At 39.3% G+C, this 24,837-nt stretch overlaps 2 protein-coding genes across 6 annotated transcripts in view; one reads left to right on the top strand and one right to left on the bottom strand.

Moving 5' to 3' along the window:
- Positions 1 to 225: 225 nt before the first annotated feature.
- Positions 226 to 13,037, bottom strand: Smim19 (small integral membrane protein 19). 4 transcript variants are annotated; one of them, XM_042679411.1, is made up of 5 exons: positions 12,932 to 13,037; positions 10,375 to 10,470; positions 8,200 to 8,339; positions 6,514 to 6,638; positions 226 to 1,765 (listed from the first exon to the last, which is right to left on the bottom strand). In XM_042679411.1, exons 3-5 carry the CDS (start codon positions 8,331 to 8,333, stop codon positions 1,701 to 1,703), a joined length of 324 nt encoding a protein of 107 aa, XP_042535345.1. In that variant the 5' UTR covers positions 8,334 to 8,339; positions 10,375 to 10,470; positions 12,932 to 13,037; the 3' UTR covers positions 226 to 1,700. The 4 variants fall into 4 exon arrangements, with proteins under 4 accessions (XP_042535345.1, XP_042535347.1, XP_042535346.1 ...); XM_042679413.1 differs by lacking the exon at positions 10,375 to 10,470 and adding an exon at positions 12,352 to 12,475 and having other exon boundaries at positions 12,932 to 13,008; XM_042679412.1 differs by lacking the exon at positions 10,375 to 10,470 and having other exon boundaries at positions 12,932 to 13,030.
- Slc20a2 (solute carrier family 20 member 2) overlaps positions 13,010 to 24,837 on the top strand; it is a 97,796-nt gene continuing 85,968 nt past the window's right edge. The window contains exons 1-2 of one of the 2 annotated variants that reach the window (XM_042679410.1): positions 18,768 to 18,845; positions 19,904 to 20,161. The gene's annotated coding sequence lies outside the window, so the exon portion shown is untranslated. Of the gene's footprint in view, positions 13,088 to 18,767; positions 18,846 to 19,903; positions 20,162 to 24,837 lie in introns of those variants that run through there. The other variant, XM_042679407.1, reaches the window with a different exon arrangement.

The following is a 24,837-nucleotide window of genomic DNA, read 5'->3' as shown; positions in this document are numbered from 1 at the left end:
CAGGGCTTCCACCCTTCTCCCAGCTCAGCTGTGGAAGCAGGGAAGAGACTTCAAAGTTGGACTTGCTGCTGTTCCTGCCAGTGGGATGTTGTGATTCCCATATTTAACTTTAAGGGAAAAATGAGGAGGAATTCATCTCCTCACTTGCCACGGTTGGTGGTTCACTCATCTTCCGCTTTTTAATTATATCAGTCTCTTTCTAATAGATGCAAATAAAACAATCGATTTCATTGTGATTTCTATTTATTCACATACATTATTTTTACAAATCATTTGAAATAGCCAGTTTCATGATGTGTCCAGACAGTACATCATCAGTGTACCTAAACACTGCTGCTCTCCATTAAGTTCTCTGCTCATGAAAACACTAGGGAGTTCCCCTAAGACAAAGAAAAGTTTAAGACTGTCCCCAGGTTACTCTGTTACTTCTAGCCATTTGTCCAATTAAGCATCTTGTAATATATATGTGGAGAGATAGAGACAAATAGATATATACATGTTTTAAAAGTAAATGTAATTTCCCTGAATGATTTTGTTTGGTCTAAAACTTAATTTTTATAAAAAATTGCATTTTAATTTCATATTAAAAATGAGAAAAGAATAGGCATGGTGACACATGCCAGTAATGCTAACATTCTGGAAGCAGAGGCAGAAAAATCACAAGTTTGGGGCCAGTGTAGGCTACACAGTAAGACCCTGTCTCAAAAACAAAACAGAAACAAAAACAAAACAAAGACAAAGGAAATAATACTAGAAATAAGACTAACTTTTAAAATTAAGAGTAGCTGTAATTCAGAGACAGATTCTTTGAGTTACATGTATAGCAGAACTTCCCAACCACTATTTTCAGCCAGCTTTTAGATAAATATGGAAAATTAGGTAAAAACACTTTGTTGCACAATATAAAATGGTGTAAGACAAGAGGGTCTTCCAAAAAAAATTCCTTATTCAATAAGCAGAAGAAATTAGACTGCAACACTAAACAGCTACAGTGGTATGACTGAGAAAGCAAGTGGCCAACACCAAGGCAAAGGGGCCCCTATGCCCAAAGCATGGCCCAGCCTAGCCTAGAGAAGCCACTCCTGATGGGACAGGACTGAAGTAAAACAAAGTAAAACTCCTCCTGGGAACATGATGAAGGGAGAAACCCAGTTATAGAAAGGTAGATGCTGTGCCTCCTGATGTACAATACACTACCAGGTCTACAGTGTACTACAGAAGTTCTATAAAAGCAATGATCATTAATGGAGTTTAAAAGTCACTAATCGTAAGAAGACACAATTAGTCTGTTACTGACTTTGACTTAAAAACAGAATATAATCTAAGAGGAAGTTATTTCAATGACTAGATTATAATTTTGCAAGAACATTCTAATCAAGGTGATACAAGCTCCAGGATTCTTGCTTCCAGAAATAAGTTTTGTTTCTTACTGATTCTCACAAGGGAAAACCTCTCTGGTTATGCTCACTTTCCTGAGTATGTAGGATCTGTTTGTGTTCAGGCCTTCTGAGCCCTTTTGCACTGTGCAACAAGTGACAGGAAAAAGCAATTTGAAAAGCAACACATAATACAAAAAATGTGGGAAAGTCACAAGTAAAGTGACTTTATATGGACAGAATTCATTGCAGACATGATGGGTTCATTAAAGAAGGATGGGGAGAATGTTGCTGCAAAACTTCACAATTCTCTCTGCTGCTCATTTATTCCAAAGACAGCTGCACACTGTCAGCTTGGCTTTGTGGCTGCTGATAATCATACTTCCTTGCTATTGAAAAAAAGAAGAGAGAAAGAGATAAAATTAATAAACTGCAAAATAATTCCTAGTTACTCATTAAATCAGAGTGAAGTCGTGATTCTCAGTAAATAATTAGTTTAAAATTAAGCAATTCTCGTGTGTGTGTGTGTGTGTGTGTGTGTGTGTGTGTGTGTGTGTGTGTGTGTATAAATGCTGGTACTGGGGCTTGAAATCAGTGCTGGGACACTGTCTTAGCTTTTTTTGCACTCAAGGTTGGTGCTCCACTATTTGAGCTACACCTCTATTTCTGTTTTTCTTTTTCTTTTCTTTTCTTTCTTTCTTTTTTATTTGTGTTAAATGGAGATGAAGAGTTATGCAGATTTTTCAGCCTGAGCTGGCTTTGAACAACAATCCTGATCTCAGCCTCCTAAGTAGCTAGGATTATAAATTTGAGCCACCAGAGCCTAGCTACAGCTCTGTTTCTTTACAGGAAGTTAATTACCCCCCATTATCTCTCATTAGAGGATAATCTAATTCTCAGCACTGCACATGTCCACTTTATTGTTATTCATGTATCAGTATTACTCAGAACTTTAAAACATAGGGTATTTCTATGGCCACCTGCTCTGCTTCTTTGCCGTATTTCTTTTCTGATATACTTCCCTATCACCTAAAAATAAATATAATATAGGGTAAACATTAATTAATTGACTTTTTCTAATTTATTTGTTTCTTATTCTTTATTTCCACCTTAAGTTAATAATGATTTTGCTCAAACCATAGGAATTTGACTATATTTTTATTTATATACCCAATAGAATTATTCAACATAAATGTCATCATTATCAACTTAAGAAAAAAAATATGCAATTCTGTCTCTTCTTTTTTTTTTGGTTGGTCGTGGGGCTTGAATTCTGGGCCTGGGTGCTATCCCTCAGCTCTTCAGTTCAAGGCAAGCGCTCTACCACTTGAACCACAGTGCCACTTCCAGTTTTCTGGTGGTTTTTATTGGAGATAAGAGTCTCACGGACTTTTCTGCCCGGGCTGGCTTTGAACCATGATCCTCAGATCTCAGCCTCTTAAGTAGTTAGGATTACAGGCGTGAGCCACTGGCACCAGGCCAATTCTGTCTTTTCTGAAGAAACTTATTGAAGAAAAACCATTTTAACCTGAAACTAAAGAGGATGTAGAGGTTAAAAATCTTTGATAATGTCATTTAACTGCTAGCTTTAATACTTTCAGCCTCCTCCCTTAAGTTTTACCTAACTAAGACTTAGTACTTGTTTATGGTACTTAGATAAGAGTTTTTGTGGCTTTAAAGCTCATAACTGGAAGCTCTCTTTAAGAAAAAGCCTTTTGTTTGCTATTTCCTCTTTAACTGACAGACTTTCTCAGGACAAAATATATCATGGACCCCAACAATGATCTACTACACATTCACTGAAATGTGCAAATCCAAACATTTATTCTTGTTTATGAGAATGGCTACCAAACATGTCCACAAGACAATCTCCACAATTTGTGACTATGTTACCTTATAAAGCACTTCTCATAGGCACTTGAAGATATGGTTGATATAAGAAACTAGAGATGGGAGATTACTCAGAATTACTTAGTTCAAAGTGATTTCATTGACTCCTGAAATCAGAGACCCTTTCTTGGCTATAAAGTTACACAGAGAGGGGAATCTGTGAGTACAGAAGACACAATGCTCCTGACTTCAAAGATTCAGGAATCAGATAACCAGGGAATGGAGACAGATTTATTTTTATTTATTTATTTATTTATTTAGCGTCCAGTCGTGGGGCCTGAACTCTGGGCCTGGGTGCTGTCCCTCAGCAATTCAGCTCAAGGCTAGCACTCTACCACTTGAGCCACAGTGCCACTTCCAGCTTTTTTCTTTTTGCTTATGTGGTGCTGAAGAATTGAACCCAGGGCCTCAGGCATGCAAGGCAAGCGCTCTACCACTGAGCCACCTTCCCAGCCCATGGAGGCAGATTTAAAAGCTATGAGACAGACAATAGCCAGGGGTTGGTGGCTCAAGCCTGTAATCCTAGCTACTCAGGAGGCTGAGATCTGAGAATCACCGTTCAAAGCCAGCCTGGGCGGGAAAGTCCCCGAGTGTCTTATCTCTACTCCCCTCCCCAACCCCCCTACAAAACCGGAAGTGGTGCTGTGGTTCAAGCGGTAGGGTAGAGCGCTGGCCTTGAGCTAGAGAGTGCAAGGACAGCGCCCAAGCCCAGAGTTCAAGCCCCACGACTGACAAAAAAAGAAAAGGAAAAAAAGCTATGAGAAATTATAAGGAAACTGTTATAGGACTTTTAACCATGAAAATGATAGATGATGCATTTGTCTTGTTTTAAGCCATGAGTTTGTGGTCATTTGTTATAGCAATAGTAAATAAAAGAAAAAAAAAACCTTGCAAACAGCAATTCTGATAAATTTCATTATTCTCACCAAAAATGGGTTTATTTATATCATGAAGATATTACTGGTAAGAGGGATTTTGTCTTATTTAAGTAGCTATACAAAGGGGTTTCAATTAAACATGTCAGTTTATAAGTACAATCTTGATCAATGTCACCTCTTTCATCAGAGAACTTCTATCTTGAATAGCATCAATAAAAAACTTCATTCTTTGCTTGTAATTTTCTTTTTCTGGGCAGTAATGGAGACTGAATCTAGGACACTGTACTTGCTGGGCGAGTGATCTACCAGTTGAGTCATGTCTTTGGCCCTTTACTTCTAATTTTCTTTTTGGCTCCATACAATTAAAAATACTTAAACTTTTAAAGCATTTTTATTGTTGTTAAATATACATAAAATCTGGCATCTTAACCATTTTAGTTTTGTTTTTTTTTTTTGTGGATTGTGGGGCCTGAACTCTGGGCCTGGGCACTGTCCCTCAGCTCTTCAGCTCAAGGCTAGTGCTCTAGTACTTGAGCAACAGCACCACTTCCAGCTTTTTCTGCTTATGTGGTGCTGAGGAATTGAACCCAGGGCCTCATGCATGCAAGGCAAGCACTCTACCACTGAGCCACCTTCCCAGCCCAATTTTAACCATTTTAGGTATAGAGTTTGTAACAGTAAGTACACTTACACTGCTAGGCAAATACTACTACTATCCATCCAAACTCAACTCTGTACCTGCTAAACAAGAACTTCCTACATGTTTCCCTTCTTGGCCCAGACAGCCACTATTCTACTTTCTGTTTCTATGCTTTGTCTCATCTAAGTAAAATAATACAGTATTTTATCCATCTGAACTGGCTTATTTCATTTAGCCTATCATCTTCCAGGTTAATTTATTTTTAAACTGAATAATATTCTATTATATGTATGAACTATATTTTATTTATCCATTCATCTGCACAGATATTTGTGTTGTTTCTGCCTTTAGACTACCACAAATTATGCTAAGTTTTCTTATTTTGCACTGATGACACGTGAATATTGTGCCAAGTGCAGAAGGCGCAAAAGGGGAGGAGGCAGTGAGAAGTGTCTTGCCTCCCACTGGGTATCTTATAGCAAGCATCCCTCCTCATTTTCTCTCCAAAGGAACCACAACTGCTAATCGTTTGGGTGCAATCTATGCAGAGGAAAGGTACTAACTAACTGAAATATGAACAGCTGACCTCAGTTTTCATTGGTTCAACCATGAATTGAAAAAAAAAAAATATTTGTACTGAACTTTTCTCTTGTTAGTCCCAACATGGTAGAGCAGCCATTTAAAATAGCATTTATATTGTGTTAGGTATTAGAAATAATTGAGGTGAAAAATGCGGATTATATGAAAATATACCACTTTATAAAGAGTACTTGTCAGTACATTATATACACTTACATTCACTGAAGTTCCACTAGGCCTGACACATATGCTAGTAACATCTTGCTGTTCGTCTTGTTTTGCTTCTTTTTATGTGAATGCATGTGAACACATAGACTTAAGTTTTTACTGTGGACATTTTTCTTTAAAATTAACCAATCTTTTCTCCCTAAACTCCAAATGGTGGCCATGAAAGCAACAGAAGTCAATAAACTGGTATGAATCGTCCTGTGCCTCCTTCTATGTTTGCATAGAGTACTTTTAGTGATGTAGATAATGAAAGATGTTTTGATCACCTGACTTTACAGATGTAGTATGCTAGTATATATACATCTTGCTCACTTGTATCCTCACTTAGAGAACACAAGGGACAGCACACCACACTCTTTTAAATAGAGGCATAAAAAGCTATGGCTTAAATGTGTAATTCCTTGCAGCTCCACAAGTTCTAAACTGTTTCTTCTGCACATCTCATTTGCTAGTGTTGGCAATGATCAGTGCTGCAGGCACAGTGGTACTGAGATGTGACTTCTGGCTTTGCATAATGATGTCACATATCCTGTCTGGAAGCCATTCCCATATGACTTTGGTTTGCAGTAATTTGGCTTCAATACCACTTCATGTGAGGGAAAAAGAAAATGAAGAAAAATTAGAATAGGAAGAGATGAAAAGTCTTTACTGATGGTTAAAAATCTCAATTTTTGCAAAATTTGCAAGACTACAATCATCTGAACATGTTGCTGGGGTACATCTCAGGTCTTGGAACGGCCCTGCACAAAGGGTGCAATGATACACCAAGATAAAGTGCCTTTGCTGAAATTGTGTTTAGCTTCGGAAAAAAGACACTAACTTTTATAAATGTCTATTTTTTATAATCTTTTGCTAACTAGAGTCAATCCCAGAGACCATTTAAAATATGCTATGTATATAGTTAAGCACAGAATACACTTACAAATAGAATACATTTCCAGTTGTTGGCGTAAGCGAATTTTGTTCATTGTGTCATAAAAGTTGGGCTCTGACAAAGTCTCTTCTGAAGATGGCACACTGAATATCCTCATAATTTTTCTTTTATTCCTAAAACAATGCAGAAGAGGTTTGTTTGAATGTGTGTAATATTCTTGAAATCTCAGAAATCAGAAGCTAGATTTTAGAAGTTCACTTTATGTTACATTTTGCTTTTGTGAGCTATTTTTTTGGTTCAAGCATTCTTTTTTTTAAGTAAAATTATCAGGTTGTCATATAAAGCTTTGGAGCTGTTAAGGAGAAGAAATGCTAAAAACATCCAATTAATATAAAAAGTAATTTGCCCCTAAAAAGCCATTCTATGAAAAAATGTATAAATAACAAAACATCTCATTTACCCTTGTTCTTATGTTATCCAAATAAAGATAAAATAATCAGCTGGAAAAGACCCTAAATGTGAGTAGGCCTTAAATTTGCAAATCTATGAATAAATGTGTTTCTTAAATTAGTCTTAGTGGAGCATTTTAAATAATAAGAGTGTGCCTCTGCTTTTAAAACACGAAGTGGGGAGGTGGTGCCTTGTTTTAGAAAACAGCTGCTACCTGCAAGCAGACTAAGGAGGACATGTGGCACTTCTCCTACTCAATTGTTTATAGAGTCCAGGTGGCCACTTGTCTGGCTGCTTAAGGACAGCCACCTGGCCAGGAATGGTGGTGACTGCGTGCACCTGAGACCCAGTGTGGGCTCCGAGCTATTCCCAGGCCTATATATATATCTGAAGCATTCATTGCTCTGAACTGCCTACAGTTATTTTTTTTAACCTTGGAAGGAGCCTCCCTGAAGTGTGTGGCTATAAGCAGATACAAGTCAGTCCAAATGATTTTCCTCCTTAAAGTACACCCTTCTCTTATTTTTCATTATTATTATTATTATATCATCATTATTACTTACTACATTTAGGGAAAGGAACCAGGAAAGATGGAGAAGGAAACTTAAATTAGAAAATCCATGAGAATTTTATCTCCCATTAACTACCAAAAAGCAAGAAGTGGAGTTATGGCTCAAGTGGTAGAGTGCTAACCTTGAGGGAAAATTCTCCAGGTTAGCAACCAGGCTCTAAGTTCAAGCCCCAGGACCAGAATTAAAAACAAACAAAAAACCCCAAACCAACTGATAAGAGGTTTACAGCAGCTGGCTCTGTTGAGAGCTTTTTGCCTTCCTTTTTGCAATACTGGGGTTTGGCCTCATATTTGGTAGGCAGGTACCCTATACCTCCCTGCACATCCTCCTTTATTTGGGGATAGGGTCTTTTTTCCTTGTGGCTTCAGGCCACCATCCTCCTACCTACAGTCTCCCATGTAACTGGGATCAAAAACACACATTACTATGCCCAGCATTATTCATTGAGATGGGGCTTTCTTGAACCGTTTGCCTGCCTGGTCTTGAGCCATGATCCTCCCAATCAGTGCCATCTCTGGACTTAATATTCATCTCTTAAAGTAAGGGTTTTAAAAGCCAAACAGATCAAGGAGACAAGAGTATATAATCCCTTTCATAACAGAAACAAAATTTCTACTGAAATTATTATTAGCATTAAGCACAATTTTTTAAAAGCCTGCAAACTTCTTAAACTGCAAGTTTCTTATCTACTCTGAGACACTTGCAAATTTACCTCTTAGCATACATGAAGAGCCCAAAGCTAACAAGGATTACAATCAAGTACACATTGGTGGCTTCATTCCAGGCCTCATGAACGGTATAATCAATAGAACCATCATCACCCATTGCTCCGTAAGTTCCAGCCATAGGCTTCTAGGAAAGAAAAGAAAAGAGGGCTTGCAAACATATCCATATCCAAGTATTTCTGTATGGCTTGCAAATCAAAAGTGGTTTCACATTTCTAAATGGGCACATATCATTGATGTAGATGCTAGGGATGGAACCCAGGACCTCTCATATGCTAAGTATTCTGACACTGAGTGGGTTCCCCTACCTCTGCACCCTTTAAGTGGATATACTGAAAATGATACCAAGTACCTACATAATAATTTCAGTTTGCCTCACTGCCCACAGAGCCTGAAATATTTTCAGTCTGGTCATTAAGGGACATAACACATTTCCCTTACTTAGAAACATTACAGTTTCTACAGAAAGGTTAAAATGTGTGACAAAAGATAATGTTGCTAAAAGGATGGAGGTCAAAATATTATCGCACAGTTTCCAAACTGTAACTAATACCCAGATGAAAGTAGAAAAATTCTTTAAAACAGAGATTCAAATATGTCTGACATGTTAGAAGAGGACATCATGGCTCCCATGACAGCAATCTGGAAAAGAAGAGGCAGCTGGCACTCCCTGCTCTTCGACATGCCTCCAACACCCCTGTAAGCCTGGACTGGATCTAGTTTGGACCTGCTGTCCCAAACTTAACTGGAGAAAACTATGGGATTAAAAAGTTACTTTTTGCTATTTATACAGCTGTGACTTCTCTCAAGGAAGTGCATTCTTTGAACATTCCCATAGAAAGCTGAGTGGTAATCACAAGTGTATCAAATAGCAAGTAAAAGAATAATTATTTATTTGTATTTGAGACGTTAATTAAATTTTTCCATCAAAGCAGTGCACCTCACTTTTGTTAGACATAAAAGGTAAAACTAAGTAATATGACCTACTATATGAAAGAAAGGCAAAAGGGTTGCTTCAGATACTCTATAAAAACAATGGAACAAATGATAGGTGATAGTGTACTACTGTTTCTTAGACTAAGACAAACTTTCTTTTTTGTCGGTCGTGGGGCTTGAACTCTGGGCTTGGGTGGTCCATGTGCTCTTCAGCTCAAGGCAAGTGCTCTACGCTAGAGCCACCACTTCCGGTTTTCTAGCAGTTTATTGGAGATAAGAGTCTCACGAACTTTCCTGTCTGGGCTGGCTTTGAATCTTGATCCTCAGATCTCAGCCTTCTGAGTAGCTAGGATTACAGGCATGAGCCACCGGCGCCCAGCAAGACAGACTTTTTTTTAAATACCAAGTAAAGGATCTGGAATGTCCAAAAAGCTGTTTTGTAATTTTCATCCAGCCTGCCTGTAACAATGAAGGCATTGCTGAAATTCTTCCACTAAAATACCTTTCAGTCTATCTGGGAAGCCACCCAAATGTTTGTTAATGTAGATATTAAATTAGTAAGTATATACTTTTCTTTCTTCTCACTTGTTCCAATATAAAATGAATTAAATTTCAAGAGTCTCTAAGCTAGATGACATGTTTTCCTCTTTTGACCCCTGATGTCTTTGTCAGATCTTCCAGGACCTGCTCTGCTCATTTAGAATAAAGTGAATGTCACCAAATAGCCATTTAACTTAAACGCCTAACAATGGCAAGATGTACTTTTTTTTTTTTTTTTGTCGGTCGTGGGGCTTGAACTCTGGGCCTGGGCGCTGTCCCTCAGCTCTTCAGCTCAAGGCGAACGCTCTACCACTTGAGCTACAGCTCCACTTCTGGTTTTCTGGTGGTTTATTGGAGATAAGAGTCTCATGGTCTCTCCTGCCCCGGCTGGCTTTGAACCTCGATCCTCAGATCTCAGCCTCCTGAGTAGCTAGGATTACAGGCGTGAGCCACCAGCGCCCGGCAAGATGTACTTTTCTAAAACACACATTAGCATTTGTTGAATATAAACACTGATCTTGAAAAAAAAAAAAAGCCAGGGAATGAACAATAAAAAGTGCTTTAAATTACTTTTTAAAAATTGTAAACTTAACATCTAAATATTAAACATTAGCTAGACCCAATTCCTCTGGACTAGAGACTGACTTTCTGAGAGTGGAAGGTGCAAGGGTATGTGGTATACTCACCTGTTTAGATCTTACTGTTTAAAACTGAATTAGAGGTTCTCTGCCCTTCATTATGATTTGTAGTCAGCAATCAGCCAATTTTAGAGGTGGAGGCTTCTGAAGAGCAGACACTATAATTATCTTTAGGATTTCTGGAATTTCAACCATTGCTGATGCCAACATGTTAAAACTGGATCTAGTCTAATGTTTAAGTAATATTTAAATGTTGAACTTACAAACATTTTATAATTTAACGTTCTATTTTTATTGTTCCCTGGCTAATTTTTTTTAAAAACAAGGACACTGTTTATATTCAACAGATACCAACAGTGAATTTTTTTTTTCAACAGAAATTTTCCTTGCCCTGTCAGGAATTTGTTAAATGGCTACTCATGACAATCACTTTGTTCTAAGTTAGCATAGTAGGTCCCCAAACATCTGAAAACAATGACTATGTTTGATAACAAAACAAACAAAACCAAAAGAAGACAGGTACCAGTAGCTCACACCTGCAACCCTAGCTACTTAGGAGGCTGAGATCTGAGGATTGTGGTTCAAAGCCAGATAAGGCAAGAAAGTCCATGAAATTCTTATTTCCAACTTACCACCAAAAAGCAACTAGAAGTGGAGCCATAGCTCAAGTGGTAGAGAACTGTCCTTAGTGAAAAAGATAAGGAACAGCTCCCAGGCCCTGAGTTCAAGCCCCAGTAATGGAAGAAAAAAATTTAATAGAGTATGGTTTGAGATGTTACAGAAAGCTCAGACAATTGTGCACCAAGAGCAGTGCCTTTCCAAGAAATATTAACAAAGGAAGAGAAACAGGACAAAAGAATGACATCAGATACAGGGACACTGTGCAGGTATCATTTGTTGACACATTACCAAAGTGTTTCCCATCTTTTTTCTAATGCCTGAGTGGATCTGAACCAGGCTACTTTCTTAGTTCAACTTTTGGCAAATTTTTGTTCATATGCCACTCTGTAAACTGTAGATTCCTACCCAGGGCTTGATTTCCTCCTACTATAAATTTGTCACCTTCTAATTACATTTTGAAAGATTTCTAATTACTGTTGTCCCAGAGTGGTAAAATTTTACCATGACAATTATACAGCACATATTATACAACATCACTGGTATGCATTGACACTATTCCATGGTTCCAGGGACATGTACTCGAGTTATTTTTAGGAAATCAGTTATGAAAGATTTGCAGAGGGTAGCCTTTTCCTTCCTGCCCAATCTTCAATCATGACTGTCAAGAACATAGAATGGTAAGGTCATAGTGCAAACCTAGGGCCCACATGTGGCCTGAACTTTGCTCATCCCCTCCCAGCCTCCCACAATCTAAGCAAGTGTACACAAACTTGTGGAATGGTTAATGCATACAGCCCTCGAGTCTAAAGTAAAATGTTCAAGGGTTAGTACAATGGTCCATTTCTAGCAAGTTAATATTTCAACAAGATAACCAACACAGCTAGTCTTGTGCTTAGAGTGTCATTCAGGGGTCTTGTGAGAAAATGGACCTTTTTCCCGACATTTTTTCCTATGATGTAATTATTTCAAGCAGGAAGATGGAAAAATAAGTCTCATGTAAACATGAATATTCTACAGATAAAGTTACTAAAGTATGTCAACTAGGGTTTGTTTTTAGGTTGATAAACTTTTAGATGGAAAAATAAAACTCCCCCCCCCCTCTGGATTTTCTCATGTGACTATATCCTGTTTTAAATTTAGAGTCCTGACTTGGGTTCCTGCTACCATGTCTAGGCAGTTCTAAAATTGAGCATCCCTTGTCATCGTGACTGTAATGTTATTTTTAATCTCTCAGTTAGAACCTTGTTCTTTTCTGATACAAATCCAGATTGGATCCTTAGGCCGTTCTTAACAACAAAATCCTTTGCATAATAAATAGGGTTTTCTTTCTCTTGCCCCTGAAACACTGGAAGTTTGGGTTCGTGAAGGAGAAAAGAACAAGCTAACAGGACTACGGTAGCTAACCTAGATGGGTCATATTCGCGTGGTTTTCCAGACAACCTTGCTGGGAGGCACTACAGCTCCATTTCCCAGAAGAGGAAGCGCAGGTGGCCCCAGAGGCGACAGAACTTGCCCAAGGCGGCAGGGGCTAGGGAACAAAGGGGCCGGGCTAACTCACACTTCTGAGGCCCAAACCTGAACTCTTTCAGCCACCACCCCAATCTTGAGAGATCTCTTCTTGGAAGACAACTGAATCCGGCGGGCTTAACAGGCCCCAGCTGCCCGGCCTACTCTCACACCTGCCCTAGCTGCAGAGCTGCAGCCCCGAGTCCCCACGACGCCCCGGGTAGGGACGGGGTGGGGCCCAGGGAGGTTCCGAACTGGGAAGACAGGTGGAGGATCCCCCCGGTCCTACCGGTAGACATCAGCCCGCCCGCGGCTCCCACCCAGCCCCGGCCCGTCACCCTCCCGCCAGGGGGTCTCCCCCGCCGGCCGGCCGCCCCGGGCCCCACCCCGTTCCTGGCCGCGGGTCGCGCGCTGCCGGCGGAGCCGGGCGGCGCGGGGCGGGGCGGTGACGCGAGCCGGCGGGCGGGGCCGCACTCACGCCGACGGCTCCGGAGCGCACGAGGCCGGCCGCGCGCGCGGGGCTGTTCCCCGGAGTCGCGCTGGGCGCGGGAGCCGGTTACCGAGCGGACCCGGACGACCTCGGCTTCGTCATTTCCTGCCGGCCCGTCGGTTTCCGGATGAGACGAGGAGCCAGGTCTTTTTTTTTTTTCCCCCTCCTTCTTTCCGTCTTTTTCCTCTTTTCAGTTTTTGTACGCGGCAGACTCAGCGACGGCCCGGGGGCCGCCTGGGCGCGTGAGTGGAGTGGGGGCCCTTCCCTCCTCGCGTCGCCGCCGCCCGGCCCGGCCCGGCCCGGCCCGCGCGCCCCGCAGCCCCTACCCCAGCCGGGGGAGGTCAGCGCGGGGCCGGCGCGGCGCGGCTTGCCGTGCGGGGGCCCTGGTCGCCGTGCTTGATGTCCACGTGGATCTAGAGTCGCGTGCGGGGCGGCGCGGCGCCTCCGCTCGAGCGGACGGGAAGTAGCGGGACGGGCACTGCCCGGGCCCGACCGCGTCCCGCCCCCTCGGCCTGAACGCCCTGGCGTGGGCCGAGGCGGTGGCCGGGGCCGGGGGAGCGCGGCCGAGCTGGGGACCTCCGAACGGGACTTGCTGTGTTGTTGGATGGCCTCCGGTTACTGTCAGTATTTAAGGGTACCCTCTAGGAAGCTTGTGATCTGCGAACTGCCTTTGCATCTTCTCCATCATAATAAACGACGCGTGGCCGAGACTATTGAAATACTTATAAACTGGCCTTAGTGCCCATAGCAGTTAGATTGGATGACTTTTGAGATTAGATGATGATGATGATAATGTGTGTGTGTGTGTAGTTTTTTGTACTTACTTGAAAAATGCGTTTTCCATCAAAAGACATGATGAATTTCTGTACGATTTCAACATCGGTACTTAAGTGATCAGATTTGCATGGTGGGTACACTTGTCCACGTGCTTGAGGTCTAACTATTCTTTTGGAGCAAGTTCTCCAGGATCAGCTCACCATTCATTATAATTCAGACTAGGCCAGTAGCGATTATATTCTTAATTGTTAAACAGAGACAAGAGCTTACAGTAATAAGGTGCCCCTTTCAAAGTTTTTTTTTTTGCCTTTGTGGCTTTCTTTTATGGGTCATCTATTACAATTAACCTCGCCTTTGATTACATGAAGCTTATTAGTATAGTAACATGCCAGTATTAGAATACAGTAGTGTATATGCAGTACGTTTGTTTACGTATACACGCGTGATCACGTATGTAATTTTGTAACCATTTGAGACTAAATTTGGAAAATTAGGAACAGTAATAAAAGTATTGAGTATTCTTTGCCAAGCCTGTGCCAAATGGTCTAAATAGTTTTTATCTCATTTAATAATTTTTTGCATATGTGTACATTGTTCAGAAATATTTGAGTACATGAGTTTGATGTGAATGCGTTCAGATGTGGAATTAAGTGTATTTAATACACTTTATTTAATTCCACTTTTGTAAATACGGGTATTGGCAATATAGAGTAACTCAGTTAAGTGAATATGGTTTTCAAGTTGAAGACAGTCTTAAAAACTCACAGAATTGTTATTCCCTTTATTTGAGTATTCAGTAGTTTCCAAAGTCATATACCTCTTATTCATCCTAGTTCTCATTACATAACATTTGTCACCCAATGAACAAGCAAGCTATGCTAGGACATAGGAAAAGAGTAGAAAGCCTTATTGGCCTTCTCTAAAGGCCCCTTCTTTCCAAAAAATTTCATTTCTTAGTGAAATTCCTAATTGTGAGCAAACAAATGATTTAATGAAACATGAAGACTTTTTCCAATACCAAACTAAGAAAATAAAAAGTAGTGAGCTGTTTACTTTGGTGGAGTTGCACAGTTTCATCAACTATTGTTTAAAATGTTATTTTCCATATTGTAGATAATGTGAAAGATTTATGTGTCTTATTTTTTAGCTTAACTTTATATCTATCTGTGTGTGTTTGTGGGTGTGTGCATGTGTGTGAGTGTGTGCAAGCACGCATATGCGTGCACACATGTCCTAGGACTTGAACTCATGGCCTATATGTGGTCCCTGAGTTTTTATGCCCAAAACTAGCACATTACTATTTGAGCCATAGCTCCACTTACAGCTTTTTACAGTTTAATTGGAAGTAAGTTTCCTGCCCCAGCTGGCTTTGTGCCCGGATCCTCAGATCTCAGCCTTCGAGTAGCTAGGATTACAGGCCTCAGCTACTGGCGCTCAGCTAACTTTACATTTCTAGAACATGTATTCCCTATTGAGTCTAGTACTTTATACATTAAGAAAATTAAGGTTTTGATTACATTTTATTAAGTAGTTTGGCTTCCGTAATTATATTGTTTTAACTGTGTTTACAAAAATAGGATTTAATGATTTTTATAGGCATAGCAGTTCCAGAAACATTTATTTTTATGAAGACTTAGGGTAGTATAAAGCTTGTATCTGTGAGTGTACAAGTGACTGGAAGAACTGGAGAGGGTGAGGAAGGTCCTTGGAGGTGTTTGTTCTTTGTGGTTAACAGGCATGTTGGAGCTTACCTATCAGACAATTCTAGTGGTTCAGTTCCTCATTGGGAAGGGGAAAAGATTGGGAAAGGTTTGCTAGTTGGATTTACAAAAGTTTTCTTTATCTGAAGACATGGTCCATAGAGAGGTGTCAGAGTTGTCATCAATGGAAAGATCTAAGAAGAAAAATAAGCACATTTTCTTTGGAAGTGACTACTATGCTTTGTGACTTTTTGCCTCCACACACAAGTATTTGGTTTTTGTTGTTGGTTTCTTTTTTTTTTTGTGCTGGTTCTGGAGCTTGAACTCAAGGCTATGAGCCTTCACATGGCTTTTTCACTCTAGGCTGGTGCTCTACTACTTAAGCCAGATCTCCACTTCTCCTTTTTGGTAGTTAATTGGAGACAAGAGTCTCACAGATATTTCTGCTAGGGCTGGCTTTGGACTTCGATCCTCAAATTTCAGCCTCCTGAGTAGCTAGGATTATAGGCTTGAGCCACCAGCACCTTGCAGCATACAAGCATCTACAGTCATGTTTCCAGCTTTGCTATTTGTGAGCTGTCACTGGTGCATGAGGTAAAGGAAGGTAAAAAAATGAGGGAAGGAATACTCAAAGCATTAGTAGGCTTTCTTTTGAACTATTTATGAGCTACTAACAAAACCTATTCCAATATATGACTATGTTCATAAGTCTTTTACATATTATTCATATACAAAGTGCTTTAGAAACAGGAGCAGATGGAGAATATAATATATGAAAAAATATTGACTTGTTTATGATCACCATTTCTCTGTTATTGGTAGAATACTACAGTATTGTAATAGCATTAGCTCCTGTCTGCAAGGTGTTTAAGTGATGTATGTCCTGTGATAGGAAGACAAGCCTTTTCACTCCTTAACTTTAAAACTTGGCTCTGTTAGGTTAGCATCACACACACACACACACACACACACACACACACACACACACGAGCTTGGCTCTGTTAGGCTAGCATCACACACACACACACACACACACACACGAGCTTGGCTCTGTTAGGCTAGCATCACACACACACACACACACACACACACACACACACACACACGAGTTTGGCTCTTATGTGGACTTTTTGTTAACTCCCAGAACACACACACACACGAGTTTGGCTCTAGGCTAGCATCACACACACACACACACACACACACACACACACACACACACACACACACACACACACACACACGAGTTTGGCTCTTATGTGGACTTTTTGTTAACTCCCAGAACACACACACACACGAGTTTGGCTCTTATGTGGACTTTTTGTTAACTCCCAGAACACAGAGTTGTTTCTACATTTTTTACTATTCCCAGGGTCTAGACAGAGCCTGGAATATGGAAAGTGGTTAGTAAGTAATGGGCTTTTCTGTTGCAGTTGGTGATGATCCCTGTTTCCTTAGATGTGGGGCCATCTAGCTTTTTCTGTAGCCAGACAAGTTTTCTGAGCATTCACTGTTCACACTGTGCTCTTTAATCTTGTATGACTTTGTATTGTACATAAATGTTTCATGTAGTCCTTTTCCTCACTCAAAATATAAGCCTCTCCAGACCAGGGAATATGGTCTAGAGAAGTTTAAATGGTCTATTTTTATTTTTATTTTTTTGTTGGTCTTGAACTCTGGGCCTGGGTATTGCCCCTCAGCTCTTCAGCTCAAGGCTAGTGCTCTACCGCGTGAGCCACACTGCTACTTCTGGTTTTCTGGTGGTTTATTGGAGAAAAGAGTCTCATGGACTTTCCTGCCTGGGCTGGCTTTGAACTGCAATACTCAGGTCTCAGTTTCTTGAGTGCCACTGGCACCCCGTTTCATATGGTCTGTTTTTGAGAACTGCCTTGTTACCTACTAAATTGAAAGTAGGTCTGTCTGTCTGTACTTACTGAGTGAATATTAGTTAACATGAGGAAACATCAAGATATTTGAGACTGTGTACTGTTGTGAAACAGTATGAGAATTTGTAGCTAAATAAACCATAATAATAGCTAATATTCACATAGTATTTACAAATGTGCCAGCTACTGTCTCTAGCCCCTTTCCATGTTAATTTATTTGACGCTTATAATAATCTTCAGCCTTTGAAGTAGGTATAATTATTACTCATCTTTCAAATGAGGAAGTAGAGGCCCCATGAAGTAATTAAGTTTCTTTTCCAAGAGCATGATGTAAGTACTAAGGGTAGGCATTCTGGCTTCAGGGTCAGCATGGCTTCTCTGAGGAGTTTATTTTATAATTTGGAGAGAGAGATCTAAAAGTTTACACTATTTTTGCAACTGTACTAAGTGCATTTTAATTTTAAGTTCTTTTTTTTTCTGTCCAGTGCTTTGACTCTAACCCAGGGTCTTATACATGCTAAACAAGCACTCTACCTCTGAGCTATACTTGGTGTCTTAAAGATGCTTCTTTTGAAATTTCAGATTGGACTGAAAAGGTGGCTCAGTGGTAGAGTGTTTGCCTTGCATGCATGAGGCCTTGGGTTTGGTTCCTCAGTACCACATAAGCAGAAAAAGCTGGAAGTGGCACTGTGGCTCAAGTGGTAGAGCACTACTAGTCTTGAGCTGAAGCACTAAGAGACAGTGCCCAGGCCCCACAACCAACAATAAATAAATAAGTAAATAAAATAAAATTTAAGAGTAGTACAAAAGTTTGCAGTGGCTCTAAGATGCGGTGCTGAATTTTCCAGACATGACTAAAAGACAAGGGGAATTGGAATTTGAACTTGAATCTAGAAGCTAAGCGAATATTTTAGTTCTTGGTAGCTATTGGATTCCAGGATAATGATTTACCATGGCATAGGACAGTGACTTTTAAATTTACTGTCAAAAAATTATTTCAAATGTATTAGATGATATGTGCTATCTTCCTTTATTTTTTACATTTACTACATGTAAAGTCCTAAAATGTTGATTTATCATGATGTGGTGTGATGGGAGGTTTCCAAGGTTTCCTGTATACTTCTGTACTTCTGTCCTTTTGTTTTGTCCTTTTGTGGAATTTTAATCATACTTTTTTAGCTGTTGAGAAAGAATCCTCTTCAAACAAGTAATACTTTCGGTGGAAAAAATATAAAAAATTGTGCTGTTGATTTGGTGACAAAGCTGAAATCAAGTCAGTTTAAAGTTATCTGTAATTAGATCAGGACCTTCAAACAAAATCTAGGAAGATGAAGAAAAGGATATTCTCTGAAAGTTCAGCTCAATATCCATTTGTTGGATGACATTGTATCTCCAAGATCACCTGGCATCAGTGGTTACTAAATGGCAATGACTGCATGCCTCACTGTGCCTTCTGCCCAGGAATCAGAGGAAAAGAGCCCTTGGACAAAGTATGGGCCACCAAACTGGTTAGAACGCAAGATACACACCACTACACAGGTACAGTATTGTGCATTAGATATCATTTCCAGGGGGAAAGGGTCTTGTCATCTGTCTTGGGGTTGCTTTATCATTTGATCAATGAAGAAGTGACATGGTGGCAGTCATTTTAACATCGCCCATTTTGAGATGGCCTGCATAGAAGCATCTTGGAATTCTAAATATTGCCCCACAGCTTGTGTTCCATTTAAACATCTGAGGAACTAATTTGAAACTTTGAGTTGAAAGAATCTATAGTCACGTGTTTATCCATTTGGCCTGGTAGATTTTATTTTAGGCTCTTCCCTTGAATGGAGGGTTTTTAACAAAAAGAATATAATGCACTGATTGATTTATTTTAAGTCTATCAAACTAGAATTTCATAAAGTCACTACTACTCCATTTTGTGAATTTTATGGTTGTGGAGCTGGCTGCTGAACTTGATCTAATTTGTCATCAGAGTGGTCTAGGATTTACTACAGAAGTCAGTTATCTTTGATGAACTTAAGAAAATCAAGTTCCATGGGCCCTTGGGCATCTGTTTTAAACTATCCTCAATGATTGTTGAGCTTCTCCATGTAAAAGAAACAGCCTGTATTTTGTAGATAAGGAAACCAAGGCAAAATGAATGTGGTAGTATCAGCATTTTATCACTAGATAATACAAAATTCCAGAATTTCATGGGTGAAAAAATTTTCTAGGCTATCAATTTGTTGGCTTATTTTACAGCAGAATTTAAAACATCTTTTTAAAAAATACCATTTTCAAGTGAGATATGAATGCAGGGTAATGTTTTATCCTGGCCGTTGCAAGACTGAGGTCAGTGACAAATTTCCAGATAATTTTAATTGATTTTTAAACTATTTTTAGGAACTGTTGATTATTTGCAGTATTTTGTGGTACCTTTTTATTTTTTTTGAAAATATTGCATTTTTAAAGCTGAAATGATGCATTAAATTTTCTTTATTGAAATTACTTATTTTTCACTCAGCTAAAATGAAACATTGTATGAGAATTTGCACTTCCTTATTAAGGTTTTTTTTAAAAATCTGGTTGATTCTTGACTTTTCTTTTTTAAGGGACCTTACCTTGGAAATAGCACGATTGGCTTCCATGTCATCTTTGAAAATGGAGATGACCCTAGTTTCAGCGTGTCCTCAATAGAGACCAACAGACCAGGTTTATTCCTTCAAGAAGCCTCTCAAAGCCTGTGGGGTGGCAGCTGTTTCCAGAAGGAAATAGCATCCCAAGAATAGACTGGATGGCCAAGAACTCATATGGAAGAATGGTACACAGCAGAAGAAAAGTTGAATTTCAAGCAACAACTTCAATGCCATGTAGGACTTTGACTAGCTGAAAGAAAATAATTCTGAAAACAGAAATGATAACATTGGAGACATTTCCTATGTGTTTCTTAGCTTACCTCTGTTAACCTATCCACTTTGTTTATAATGTGTGAGTTGTTTTCCACAACTGTAGTAGCTATTAATTGACTTAGGATCAGTGTTTTATAATGATAGAGAGATTACATCAGTAGGAGTAGAAATAGGAACCATTGGATGGCATATGGGCTCCCAGAATTTCACTTTTTTGGGGGGAGGAGCCCAGTCATGGGGCCTAAATTCTGGGTTTGGGCGCTGTCCCTCAGCTCTTCAGCTCAAGGCTAGCGCTCTACCACTTGAGCCACAGTGCCACTTCTGGCTTTTTTCTTATGTGGTACTGAGGAATCAAACCCAGGGCCTCATGCATGCAAGGCAAGAGCTCTACCACTGAGTCACCTTCCTGGCCCCAGAAATTCACTCTTATTGAGTAATCACTAAAGAGTGTTGTGTGGATGAATTATTTCTTTATAGTGATAATACTGCTTCATTGTGACTTCAGTTCCAATTTATTTATCTTTTTCCAGCCTCTGTACATACCTACTTTCTTGAACAAGTTTTTGTCACTGACAATCATCATTTTTTCAGTTTTAAAATAGAAGTACAGATTCATAGATCTTTGGCAAACTTTCTGTTCTACCCTATGTTATTTTCCAGGGTCAAAAATAATTTCCACTCTTTTCAGGCCTGCTATTATTTACTATTTCCATGTTTTATTTAGTGTTTAATTTTGCTCTTAGTTTCTGCATGGAAATGAAGAGTGGTCTCTATGTTCTGTTATCTGGGAAGTCCAGATAGAATGAGTAATTGAACTTAATTTTTAATATTGGGCTAAATTTGCATCATACTGTTTTTTAGCAAAAACCTTACCCTTCCTTTTTGTATATTGGGAGAGACAATAAGAAGCAGGGATTTCTCCAAATGCTGCTAAGCATAAGGGAAAAGATGGTGTTGAATTTAACAAATGAAAGTCCTTTGTTAAAGTCATTAAGGGTATTAATGTATATGTACTATTTTAAGTAAGAAATTTGCTTGTTGCTTAAGGTTGAGGTACTTGATGTAAGTAAATTGTTATTGTTGTGAGCTCTTTTTATTAAGACTTTGTCCAAATTGATGTTGAATTAACTCACCAATAATTTTCTTTTCTGAAAATTAAGGAAAGTTTTTGCTCTTATAATCAAGTTTTGCCTAATAAGGAGAAATCTAAGAAAAAAAAGTTTTAATGAGGCAGAATTCTATAAAGCACTTGGTTAATTTTGTTATTCCTTCTTCAGTAGGCCTCTGTTCATTCTTTTCCTTTTTTGCTCTGTCTACTTATCATATGAGGCTTCTTGCACATTTCTTTCTTTCTTTTTTTTTTTTTGTTGGTCGTGGGGCTTGAACTCTGGGCCTGGGTGCTGTCCCTCAGCTCTTCAGCTCAAGGCGAGCACTCTATCACTTGAGCCACAGTGCCACTTCTGGCTTTTTCTGCTTATGTGGTGCTAAGGAATCAAACCCAGGGCCTCAATCATGTGAGGCAAGCGCTCTACCACTAAGCCACCTTCCCAGCCCTTGCACATTCCTTTCATCTGTTCAAAATTTCTCTTTTGATTCTTTATATTTTGCCTACTCTCTGCCTTTCCCATAAAAAAAGGGTTCATTCTATTTAGAATGCCTTCTGCTCTTTCCCCTCTCAACATAGGTGTGCCTCCTTCCTAGTCTGCCATCTCTAGGCTTTTTCTTACCTCTTACAACTGACCAGCTTTGGCTCCTGCTGGTTTCACTTCTTTGTCCATTGACATTCCACTCCCATCCCCATCAATTCTGTCCAGTTCCTCAGTCTTCTGTCTGCTTCTGTCTACGTGACTCATTGATCTGTCCTCTGTGCTCACCACCTCTGTTCCTTCTCAGCTCCAAACCAATACATTTTCTTCCTGTTTTTGTCATTGTGCATTTACTCCATGAAATCTTTTTTTCCTGTTTCTTTGTCCCTGTGTGGCAGGTATTACTGGATGGATTTGTTGTCAGTCTTGCACAGAACACAGATCCTTGCTGTGTGTTTCCTGAGTACCAAAGATGAATCAATTATTATTAACTTTTCTTGGAACATTGAACTTCCTGCAATTTTTGCTTCCAAGAATTAGAATAGTATTCTAGAAGACTAAAGCTACCTTAAAGAGGGTCAAGATAGTCATAAGGTGCTGTCATTTTAACTGTATTCAAGAGTTAGATATTTATTCAGTCTTTTAAGTTACTTAAGAACAGCTAAAGGGTGGGTAGGGGGAAATGCAGGAAAAGAATGATAAATATATAAAAAAGACTTGTGTGAATACTCATGTCTGGAAATGTAGAAAATTGAAAATAGAACTTTTAACATTTGTTGTTTGTTATTTAGGTAAAAAGTCCCCTAAAAGAATAAAAAGTATCAGTAATTCCATTTATTAGGTTTACTATTGCATCTTATATAGTTTTGCATTTCTCTTTAAGTTCTAAGACCTTTACTGTTTAAGGAAAAAAAAAAACAGACTTAATCTTCCTTTTCTTTTGGAAGACTTGATGTCTCCTTCCTTAAATATTATCCTGTGTCATTTTGTAATTATACTGTAACATTTTCAAATGCTATGAACAGCTGACTTGTTAGTTTCTTGCTTGAGAAAGCATATAAATTGTGTGTGTGGTCTGGCTCTAGTTGTGTTATAATGAAAAGATAGCTTGTGACAAGGCTTTATCTTTTGCTGCTTGTTGATTTACATTTTCTCTTATTTCCCTTCATTTCTGTGTTTATTCCTGTATGTAAATGTGGAACTGTGGTGTAGTGTAGTTATTATTATGTCTAAAGGCTGCATGCTGTAGAAAAATGGGAGTGTAGTACTTAAATATAAAAAAGAAAAACCTGTATCACCTGTAGTGTTGGGATATTAAGAGCAGCCTTGCAGCTTAGGGTTGGTCTTAGTGGGTATTCTTTCTGTTGGAGCCTTCTCTGTTGTGATGTGGCTGGCGGGTGACTTGTGGATGAGGGAACTGTAATAGTTATCTCCCATGAGCAGCTAGAAAGGAGGCATGAAAGGCACCAAGAGACCACCAACAAGGAATTGATGTCTTGGTGAGAATCTGGTCTGTGCTCTGGGACTAGAGATGATGATACGGTCTACTCTATGGAGGCTCATAATTGAGTAGGGGACTATTGATAAGTGAATGGTTGTAATACATTGTGGTACATGTTGAGGAATACGTAATAACTCTTACAGGTACAGGACTAAAGGGAGGTTAGGAAGTATAGATGATAAACCTTAAAAGGTCAAGTATTTGATGTTTGTATATTGGTATACGTATCTAAATTCTGAGATGATAATTTCTGTTACTTGCTACTTTTATGAATGGGGCAAATTACCTAAATCATTAAGTTTTTATTTGTGAAATGGTGCTATTCATAATGTTCATATATGAATTCAAGGGATAATCTATAAGATATCAGAATGGTCTCTTACTCAATTATTATTTCAAATTTGGAGGACTAAACCAACAGAGAACATGACATAGGAAAAAAATGCTTTTTGTAAAGTTAGACTCTCATTAAACAGATAATGTGGCTACTCATAATGCTTGGAATTCCCATTTTATGCTTGCTTTTGTGGTTTTTAGAAAAACCAACCATATAATTTATAGTCTTACCAAAAGATGTTTATTTAGCTTGATCCACTTACTAGCTCCCTTAGTGACTTTTTTCTTTCCATAAATCTTATGTATGTATATATATAAACAAAGTTTAAATTTGAAACTGTTGAACAAATTTGAAAAAATGCACTATAGACTGAGAAGAATGTCAGCCTTATTTGACTAGGTTTGTGAAGGAACTACTTTGGTGAACTATGGAGTAAAGAATATTAGATACAGCAGTTTCAGAATATGTTATAAAATCATTCTTTTACGGTTATAGTTCCTACATTAGGTAATATGTATATGAACCTGAGTGGATTTTGTGATTCTAGATGGGTGTGTTTGAGACTTGAGTAAACTTTGTGTGTGTGTGTGTGTGTGTGTGTGTGTGTGTGCGCGCGCGTGTGTGCACGTGTGTGCGCGTGCGCGCATGTGCTCTGAAACTGGGGTTGAACTCTGTATTCAGCTCTGCTCGGCTTTATTGTTCATATCTGGCACTCTGCCACTTGAACCTTGAACCGCACCTCTATTGGTTTTTTGTTTTTGTTTTTTTTTGTTTTTTTGTCAATTGTGGGGCTTGAACTCTAGGCTGGGCACTGTCCCTCAGCTCTTCAGCTCAAGGGTAGCACTTACCACTTAAGCCATAGTGCCTCTTCCGGCCTTTTCTATTTATGTGGTGCTGAGATCCAACCCAGGGCCTCATGCATACGAGGCAAGCATTCTACTGCTGAACCACATTCCTAGCCCTCTAGCTTGTTTTTTTGCTAGCTAATTGGAGCTAAAGTATCAAGATTTTTCTGCCCAGATTAGCTTCAAACCACAATCTCAGCCTCTTGAGTAGCTGGGATTACAAGAGCCACCTACATCTGGATACTTCTTCGTTTTTGAAAGCTATTATTTAAGTTGGGCACTAGTGGCTCTTGCATGTAATCCTAGCTATTCAGGAGGCTGATATATGAGAATTGCAGTTTGAAGCTAGTCAGGGCAAAAAGGTCTGT

This window comes from Dipodomys spectabilis, unplaced genomic scaffold, assembly GCF_019054845.1.
Source record: "Dipodomys spectabilis isolate Male_0828 unplaced genomic scaffold, ASM1905484v1 ptg000052l, whole genome shotgun sequence".
Lineage (NCBI taxonomy): Eukaryota > Metazoa > Chordata > Mammalia > Rodentia > Heteromyidae > Dipodomys > Dipodomys spectabilis.
The sequence above is the reverse complement of the archived record's forward strand: the minus strand, read 5'-3'. Positions and strand labels throughout refer to the sequence as shown.